The sequence below is a fragment of the Tasmannia lanceolata genome, unplaced genomic scaffold (genome assembly GCF_043159265.1).
Source record: "Tasmannia lanceolata isolate RefF3 unplaced genomic scaffold, GAP_Taslan_0.1 ptg000007l, whole genome shotgun sequence".
NCBI lineage: Eukaryota > Viridiplantae > Streptophyta > Magnoliopsida > Canellales > Winteraceae > Tasmannia > Tasmannia lanceolata.
Window position 1 is genome coordinate 28,859,376 of NW_027518684.1, and position 10,492 is coordinate 28,869,867.

At 41.0% G+C, this 10,492-nt stretch overlaps 1 protein-coding gene across 1 annotated transcript; it reads left to right on the top strand.

Moving 5' to 3' along the window:
- The first annotated feature begins 5,450 nt into the window (after positions 1–5,450).
- Positions 5,451–6,846, top strand: LOC143880735 (putative ubiquitin-like-specific protease 1B). Its single transcript, XM_077383707.1, has 5 exons — positions 5,451–5,507; positions 5,614–5,709; positions 5,796–6,014; positions 6,101–6,304; positions 6,712–6,846. The coding sequence occupies exons 1-5, from the start codon at positions 5,451–5,453 to the stop codon at positions 6,844–6,846; spliced, it is 711 nt and encodes a 236-aa protein (XP_077239822.1).
- Positions 6,847–10,492: the final 3,646 nt, after the last annotated feature.

The window sequence follows — 10,492 nt, forward strand, 5'->3', positions numbered from 1 at the left end:
TGAATTTCTACTTTTGCTATAAATGTAAGCGATTTAACGTCATAAATAAATCTTCGTATTTTTCTACTTAACATTGCAGGAAGGCATTTCGTAGTGGTCTATTGCACGTGAGAGCAGCCAGACAGGCTCACGTTTCAGTACACTTTGTCTTATCCGTTTAAATCATCTGAGGTGATTGCTCTCACACGCAACAGCCATATGCGAAATGCCTTTGAGTGATATAAATTTATATAGGAAAATTTGTTAGGAAAATGCAAAGTTATAGTTATATTGTGAAGTAAGGGTAGAGTTGCAGAATTTGTAAAAGAGGGGTTGTCAGGTTTGAAAAAGACGAAAATACCCCTCTTTAGTTATAATTTCTTTACTTTTAACTTTTTACCCATTTTTTTTACCTTTTAACTATCTCTCTGTTTCTCTCTTCCCAAACAAGAAACTCGCCGTCGACCTCGTCTCCTAGGTCGCTCCCGAAGACCGTTCTACTCGCCGGAAGCAGGAGACCCATAAATTTTCACCGTTCTCACTTCTACCATTCTCTCTTCCCAAACGAGGGTTTATCTCGCCGGAGAAACTCGCCGTCGACCTCGTACGTCTCTCCCGAAGCCCGTTCTACTCGCCGGTAGCACGACATAGTCGGCGGAAACCACCCCCTCTCGCCGGAATTCAGTTTCCTCCCCTATACGAAGGTAATTTTCAAATATTTCATCTAGGGTTTTGTTTATTTTGGGTTTTTTTTCTTGAGGGGTTGGATCTCACACACTTCCAACAATGTCTGTTGCTCTCTGAAGCTCTTTTAAGTGCCTCTTGACTAGTGTGTGAAACGGATTTGCATTAGTATGTAATTTTTAAGGCTTTGAAATGTTTTCGAAGGGGTTTCATTTGGAGGGTTTTGGAATTTTTAGGGTTTCAATGGGCTGGAACTATTAATTGTTAGGAACAAAATATTTTGATATAGGGTTTCTAAGTTTTCAATGGTTGGGCATTGATTTTTGGTTTGAAAGGGTTTCATTTAGGGCTTTAAATGGTTTCACTGATCTCATTTAGGGTTTCAATGGGTTTGAATGGTTTAGGGTTTGATGTAGGGTTTTTCAATGCTTTAATTTAGGGTTTCAATGGTTTCAATGGTTTGAATGGGTTAATTTAGGGTTTGGTTTCAATGGTTTCAATGGTTTGAAAGGGTTTCATTTAGGGTTTCAAACAGCATTTTGGGATTGAAAGGGTTTCATGTAGGGTTTCATTATTTTCATTTTGGGTTTCAAAGTATTTCAATGGTTTAGGGTAAAATTTAGGGTTGATTTAGGATTTCAATAATTGTCAATGGTTTGAGTTAGGGTTTTAGTTGGGGTTTCAATTCTTTCATTTAGGGTTTCAACGCTTGCAGTGGTTTAAGGGGTTTCAGTTAGGATTTCAATGGGTTTCAATGGTTTCAAAAGGTTTCATTTAGGTTTTCAATGGTTTCGGCATATTTCATGTTGGATTTCACTCTAGTTCATAGGGTTTCATTTAAGGTTTGAAAAGGTTTCAATAGTTTATGGTTGCATTTATGGTTTCATTTAGTGTTTCATATAGGGTTTTAATGGATTTAATGGTTTGAAGGATTCATTTAGGATTTCAATGGTTGCATTGGGGTTTGAAAGGGTTTTATTTAGGGCTTAGGAAATTGGAACCAGTATTCCATGGAAGTTGGATCCATGGAACCAAATATTAGAAAGTTGGAAGCAGAATTCGATGGATCCTCTATCTAGTAATATTGGTTCCAACTGTCTAATTTAAGGTTCCCTGGATCCTCTAATCAGTAATCTGTTCCAACAGTCTAATATGTGGTTCCAACTGTCGAAATTGTTGTTGGAAAGGGTTTCATTTGACTTGGTATTTCAGCATTTTTCATTTTCGGTGTGAAAGGGTTTCATTCAATGCATTGAAGGCTTTCACTTGGGGTTTCAATGGTTTTGAGTGGTTTCAATGGTATGAATGGATCCTCTCTGCGGTAAATACTAATTCCAATTTCGTAATATGTGATTCGAAATGTTGTTTTAGTGGTTCTGAGGATCCTGTGACAGTGGTTTGAAGTGGTTCGGAGTCTGTAAAGAGTGGTTTTGTTTGAAGTTTGTAAATGTTTTTAAATTCAAGTATCTATATAGTGTTCCATGTGTGTAATAGTAATTAAATGTGGTTTGAAGTGTGTTATACTGCATCATACTTTTGTGAATGGAATAATAGTGTGTTTGAAGTTTCTTTTCGTTCAAGTATCTTGTCCTAGTTTCTGCAGAGAAGAAGTGGTTCCCTTTTTCGTATTTGCAACCCCCTAAAAACCGAAGCCAAAACCCCAATATAGAGATCATGCCGCGCACGAAGAACACGAAGAACGCGAAAAAGACTGCCACTGTGCCCGAAGGCTCTTCCAGCCGCAAACGGAAAGGGAAGGCTGTCCGTGAGCCCTCCCCTCCCTCACCTCCCTCCGAGGAAGCCGAATATATGGGCGAAGGAGAGGAGGATGTCGAGGTCGGCTCCGTGAAGGCGCCATCCTCCGTCCGTCGTATAGAAAGGAAGGGCATATTGCGAGGTAGGAAAATAGTCTTTGAAGATCTTGCCGCATATGATGTTCGATCCCTTTTTGTGGCCTTTGGATGGGTCAATTTTCTTGGAGTACATTGCGATTCATACCCGACTCTTGTGAAACAATTCTATGCCAATTATAGAGTCGACGAAGATTATAAGTTCTTCCAGTCCACAGTCAATAATAAAACCTTTCGCATGACCATGGAGAAGTTTTGTGAAGTCGCCTCTCTTCCCACCATAGGCGATGAGATTTTCTTCTGGCCTGGTACCATGGATGACTTTGATCGTTATATGGTTGATCCTGTCACTGCTTATGGGGACCTTGATTGCAGACCCCCACCTAATGACGGGTCAACCAACGTGTCCTACAATTCCCTTAGCCGTAGGTGCAAAGTCCTACACAAGATTCTGATCAGCAATATCACGCCATGCGGAGGTAATAGTGACATGGTCCGGCCTTTTGAGGCATTTATTATGTATTGACTTCTAAAGGGCCAGCCCCTTCACCTTGGCTATATCATACTTAGCTTCATGGAGGACACGAGGACAAAGGCCTTGCCTAGTCTACCATTTGGGATGCTTCTGACACGTATCTTCCAACATGAGAAGCTGATCCAAGGTAGCGAAGAACGCGTTCGTCCTTCTAATCCAATGAATCGTACAACTATAAAGGCAATGCGACTTGATGAGCAGAGGCCCGCTCCACCACCTCGTCCGCAGGCTCAGCGTGTATCGGCAGAGGAGCTCGTTGGACATTGTCAGTACTTTGACGAGAAGTTTACTGCGCTTTCTCAGCTCCTTGCATCTCATCATGAGGACCATATCGCGACACAGTAGGCTGTGAGCGCCCTACGCACCGAGGTCTCCATCCTCCGGCAGGAGTATGGGACGTCATTCACCTCCTTCGCTGAGCAGGTTTCTTCACTCAGCGAGTTCGTCCGCCGCCTGCTGCCCCCAGATCATTAGGTTGTTGCTGCCGATGAGAGCTGTACATGATCCCTATGCAGTTATTTACTTTTTGGTTTAGTGTTTTTGGCATTTATATGGATGGTATGTTATTATGGTTGTTATGAAGTGATATGTTACTATGGTTGATATTATGGATGGATGGATGGTAGGTATGTTATATTTGGGTTTGATATGTTATTATGGATGGATGAATGAATGATATGTTATTATGGTTGTTCTATTTCTCTGTCTTGGATGAATGGTATGTTTTCATGGTTGTTATGAATAGCAATGGTCCTACTAATCTAATGAATGGTACAACTCTAAAGTGACTTGGGGATATTTGTGAGGCCTTTATGGATAATTTTGATTCTGTTTACCTGTGCATGGGACTAACACTGTGTTTCAAGTGGTTGTCGCTGCTTTCTACAGATTGTGTTTAACTTAAGGATAGAAAGGTTCCCATTTTCTTCGTTGCGGCGTCGTCATGGTGATTAACTTCTCCATTTCCATTTGCATCTCCTTAACTTTCTACCTCAATTGTTTCCTAATAGCTTTTTTGCAGGCCAAATATGTCTTCTCTAGATGCTGTCCTTCCCGCTTCCAGGAGTCCTTCAAAACGTTCCGGTTACATGATGCGCATAAGAATTTGATAAATGAGACCCATTCAGAGATTTGCTACTACACAAGAACCTCGAGGATGTGGAGTTGCGCAAGAGGATTTTGACGACATTGGTGAGAAAGTGGGATCCGAAGCGGAAAGCATTTAGATTGGGGAGCATTGTAGTTCCTTTTCTAGTTAGTGATGTAGCCAAAATATTAGGCTTAACTATGAGAGGGGAGAGGGTGCAACTAGATTGGGATAGCATCACAACGGTGGATGGTTGGAGGTTTGGGCTTCTAACAGCCACCTTCGAAGAGGTCGTAAATGTTATTCATGCGGAAATGGATTCAAATGAAGAAGAGTCGATAAAGTCGACAGTGAAACATATGATATTGTTATTTTGCAGTACTGTCTTGTTCGCACAGAGGGATCACAAGGCATGTTCTTGCCTGTTCCCTTATATTGATATGGGGACTATAGGAGATGTTGCGTGGGCTTATCTCGTTCATGAATTCTTGGTCCTGTCCTTAAATTCACATGCTGCACTTGGTGGGAAGGGGCATATATTGGGTTGCTCTATCATTTTACAGGTAATTTTCCATTCATGCCTTATACTTACTTGTTTCTAAATTATAGGAGTGCGTAAATAATGTAGCGTGATTTCAGGTATGGCTATTTGAGCATACCACGTTCTGGGTACCTGATTACCCTGATGCTTATCCACGTCTATTTAAGTGGATCGATGAGGATACGAAGAAGACGGAGCATAGAAAGTTGATTGACCGTGTTGGTGATGGGATGGTAAAACCAACAGAGGTGAGAGATTAATGTTAATTGGTCGTTGTATGTATGTCTTGCGTGTTGTTTTCTTACATTCGTATTTGTAATAAAAAAATTTCGACATTTATTTCAGGTAGTTATGATGGTTCAAACTATGGCGAGAGAGGAAGCCCTACTGCTCGCCCAGGTTGAGGACGAGGTTGTTAGTGTTGTAGAGGATTCAGTGGAGGATTCGATTGGGGCAATTGTGCCTACAGTGGGGGATGCGATCGGGCCAATTGTGGCATGTAAGGGGAGAGAACGAAGAAGGAGAGGGATGAAAGTAAGACATGGACTTCTGAAAGAAGTAGAGGAATCCGCATCTCATAGTTCTTTGTTGGAGAGGATAGTGAAAGTTGAACGTGAAGTGAGGAAGCTAAAAAGTCAGTTGAGTCAGTTGAAAGGGACAGATTCATTGAAGAAGAAAGGTGTACAGTAGAATGATCTGAGCTAAGGTCCATAGAGGGAGATGACTTTTTACTGGATTTGCAGTGACAAAGTCATGCAAAGTGACGGGTACTACATGTGTAAAGAAGACTTGCTTCTACTAAGCGATCGTAGAGGGTGGTTATCATCTCCGGTAAGATTTTATGTTATTTGTTAAATATGGTTCATTGAGTAACGTAAAGAGTGAGCGCACATTTCTTATTAAGTTCCTTCTCGCTGACCAATGGTCTGTTTTGTAGATCGTTAATGTATATACCGACTACTTGAACTTGCGGGATGAATATTTGCGAAAAGAACAAAAGGGAGCATGCATTTGCCTTACTACCCATCTAACTGTGAGATTCAAGTGACTTACATTACAACTAATGATTTCTGTATTTGAAGCTGCCGGCAATTGTAACATTTGTTTTCGTGGTTGCAGCAACTTATAATAACCGATAGATGTGAAAATCCCGAAGTATGTTCCCGATTCGTAAAGCGTCTAGAGAATATCTCAGTTAAAGAGCTAAGAAAAGTACTCATTCCAATTAACATAGATTTCGTTCATTGGGTTCTTCTACTCTTGGATATGGGTCAGTGTACCTTCGCTCTTTACGACTCTCTAGTCCTTCGCACGGATCCTACAAGGGTGCAACCCCTTGTGAGTACTACCCTAAACTTGTTTCGTAAGCCAAATATTAATTTGTGCTGATTACTGGCATAACGTACTGAATTATTGATTTGTAGGTTGATTACCTTGTTCAATGGTTCAAAATGGTGAAAGACATTGATATAAGTGCATTCCCCATTGCTGACTATGATTGTGGGCTGTTCGTTTTGAAAGAGATGGAATACCTCAGCCGTGGCGCTATTTTGGATTTCACGCAGAAAGATATTACGGCTATGCGAACTTCTCTATTTTCTGAAATGTTAAATGGGGTGTATGGGAAAGTATCCATTTAACTTTTGGGAGGAAGATGAAAGGATCCTTACCCAGATGACTACATGATAGAGCAACCCAATATATGCCCCTTCCCACCAAGTGCAGCATGTGAATTTAAAGACAGGACCAAGAATTCATGAACGAGATAAGCCCATGCAACATCTCCTATAGTCCCCAAATCAATATAAGGGAACAGGCAAGAACATGCCTTGTGATCCCTCTGTGCGAACAAGACAGTACTGCAAAATAACAATATCATATGTTTCACTGTCGACTTTATCGACTCTTCTTCATTTGATCAAAGCAGTTTATCTAATGGGCTCTATGTAAATCCCCACCTTATGTACATATTAGGGTTTGTAAGTATTGGAACTAATCTTCTATCTGCACTAAAATGGTCTTTATGTTGTTGCAGTATTGTGATAAATATGGAGATTATTGTGAGTTCCCACATTTGGAGCAATGGAGGAAAGAAATAGTTTTGGCAACTTTGAAAAATGCTGATGAAAAAGGAAATATCATTTTGTTTGGATTTCTTTCACTTCTTTGAGCTTCATCTGTTGCACAAATTCACAAAATACTATTTTGTTTATTTAAATTTCATTACTTTGTTACAAAGTTCACTCCAGAAGGAAGGAAATATAATCATGCATGTGATGTTGTTTTCAGTGAATTATTAATGAATAGGCCATAGCTCTAATTTTAATGTGGTTGTTTGAGTAATTCTAGAGAAACATGGGCATGCCACACTTGAGACTAATGGGCCTTGGGAATGACTACATTGGGTCTTTTCTTCCAAAATAAGGGAGAGGGATAGAATTGAGAGGGCACGAGTGAGGAGATGGTACCAAGTAGCCGAAAAATAAGGAAACAAAATATGCTCCATTAAAAATATAGTTTTTTCTTTCCTTATTTTTCGGTGTCTCGGCATCATCTCGGCACATGCCCTCTATTCTCCTTCAAACACCAAAAACTACTGGACATCCTTCGGGAGTCCGATTGAACCATCGGAAGTCCGAAGATTCATTCGGACTCCCGAAGGATGGCAACTTGGAACCAAAACTACTGGACATCATTTGGGAGTCCGATTGAACCTTCGGAATTCCGAATCGGAAGTCCGAAGGTTCAATCGGACTCCCGAATGATGGCAACTTGGAACCAGAAACTACTGGACATCATTCGGGAGTCCGATTCAACCTTCGGAATTCTGATTCGGAAGTCCGAAGATTCATTCGGATTCCCGAAGGATGGCAAATTGGAACAAAAAACTACTGGACATCCTTCGGGAGTCCGAATGACCCTTTGGAATTCCGATTAGGACGTCCGAAGATGCATTCGGACTCCCGAAGGATGCCAACTTGGAACCAAAAACTACTGGACATCCTTCGGGCGTCTGAATGACCCTTCGGATGGCTTGTACGAACCCATAAGTAATGGTGGTCTATCGGGAGTCTGAATGAATATTCGGATTCCCGAGTCGGGCGTCCGAATTTTCCTTCGGACTCCCGATGGACCACCATGACGAACTAAAAATTAATTTAATGCAATCAGGAGTCCGAATGAACCTTTGGAATTCCGAAGCGGGAGTCTGAATCGCCTTTCGGATTCCCGACGTATGCTCTTATCAAACTAGGTGTCACGTCTGTAGGACGGGGAAATAACCCTAGGCAGGTTTCAGCTGCCCAAGATGCTGTGGCAAGGGGATGATCATTACCACTCATCGTACTTGAGCATGTATGCTCTGGCACAAACCTGTTCACCCTAACAGAATCTAGGTAATTTGTCCCACTGATTCTGAAAGGACAACTTCCATTCTTGCATCTAACAGCATACTTTATAGGTTTTGAGTCTACTGGGACGAATACAAAACGCCTATCAATTGCATAGTCTCTAACTTTGTTCTTAAATACTTTAAAATTCGGGAAGATTCCCCCCACCTTCAACTCTTCAAGTCCTATTCTCTCCACATTTAATTCATCCACAACCATTTCATCTACTTCCATCAGCTCCCTTGTATACGTATTACCGAACGGGTCGCCGATAATGTTATGTACACCATCCTGGTCTCCGATAATGTTATGTACACTATCCTGATCATCTACACCATCCTGCTCTACACCTTGGCTGTCATCGTCCTCATCAAAGTCCTCATCGTCCTCATCAAAGTCCTCATTGTCCTCATCAAAGTCCTTATTACCATCCTCGCAAATGGCATCATTAACATGCATATCACTATGAAAATCCCTACTGAACCATGCATCGTGCCTGTATGGTAAGGAGTAGGTTAGAATGAAATTCAATGACAGAAAAATATAACCTCCCAAGTAAATATAATTTCTATAATTTATTACATGGAAGTGGTCTTATGTTCAGTTGTATCTTCCTCTGTCTCATTAAAAATTGGATCCTCATAATCTTCATCCAAGTGTACTGAATATCTGCCAACCCGATCAACATTAGAGTAACAATAATGGAATGATAAATTCATCAACGGAATCACAATTTCATACACGGATAGTACCTATTGCTGGTATGTCCTTCGCCATGTCGTATTCGTTTGCTGGGAGCTTCAGCTGGAATAGGTGTTGCTGACACTGCACGAATGGAATTATTTTTGGGACTGAAAGCAGGTTCGATTGGAGTAGAAGCTACATAATGTTCATTTATATCAACTACATTTCTAAGCAATGAAAATTTCCACATCAGATAATATTTTAATGGAATGAGAATTAAAAGAATGCGAAAGTCCAGCTGAGTTAATATTTTACCTCTTCATGGGGATGGGTGCAGATATAATTTCTCCAACTCTGTACTCTTTAGTTATGTACAGGCTGATAGAATTAAAGAGGCTATTCTCAAAAACCATCATCACCATACCTAGCTCATCATCATTTCGAATGTCGCATAACAAGATTTGATATGGATCCATGACATATCGACATTTTATAGATAATGACACGCTGATTCCTGTGGTCCCAATCCTTAAGTGAATTAGAGACTGAAATTCCAGAAAATTTATATGGCGATTCATAGTTAAACACATTTTCGTCCCGCCAATATATTGGAATGATACTTCATCCTTCAAGTACCCATCAACGTGTAACATAAAAGAAACCATTTTTCCACCATTTTTGCACACCCTGTTTCGATAAGAACCATTATTAGTACACTTATGATCACTTTTGGACCAAAACATAACTATTACACTTTTCGAACCACATTTTATAAGTCGAAACCACTACGGAACCACATTTTCTACCGCGGAACCATTACGGAACCACATTTTTCACCCCTGAACAACTAGGGAACCACATTTTTCACCCCTGAACAACTAGGGAACCACATTTTATACCAAGGAACCATTAGGGAACCACAATTTTGACATCAGAACGACTACGGAACCACATTTTATAAGTCGAAACCACTAGGGAACCACATTTCATACCCCGCAACCACTACGGAACCACATTTTATACCCCGGAACCACTGCGGAATCACATTTTATAGCTCGGAACTACTAGGGAACCACATTTTCAACACCGGAACCATTAAGGAACCACAACTTATACCTCGGAACCGTTACGGAACCACATTTTTTATCCCGGAACCACTAGGGAACCACATTTTATAAGTCCAAACCACTAGGGAACCACATTTTATACCTCGGAACCACTAGGGAACCACATTTTATACCCCGGAACCACTGCGGAACCACATTTTATACCTCGGAACCACTAGGGAACCACATTTTCAACACCGGAACCATTAGGGAACCACATTTTATACCTCCGAACCGCTACGGAACCACATTTTTTATCCCGGAACCACTAGGGAACCACATTTTATAAGCCGAAACCACTACGGAACCACTTTTTCTACCGCGGAACCATTATGGAAGCACATTTTATAGCTTGAAACCATTAGGCAACCACATTTTTCACCCCGGAACAACTAGTATACCAAGGAACCATTAGGGAACCACAATTTTGACATCGGAACCACTACGGAACCACATTTTATAAGTCGAAACCACTAGGGAACCACATTTTATACCCCGGAACCACTACGGAACCACATTTTATACCACGGAACCACTGCAGAACCACATTTTATACCTCGGAACCACTAGGGAACCACATTTTCAACACCGGAACCATTAGGGAACCACAATTTATACCTCGGAACCACTACGGAAC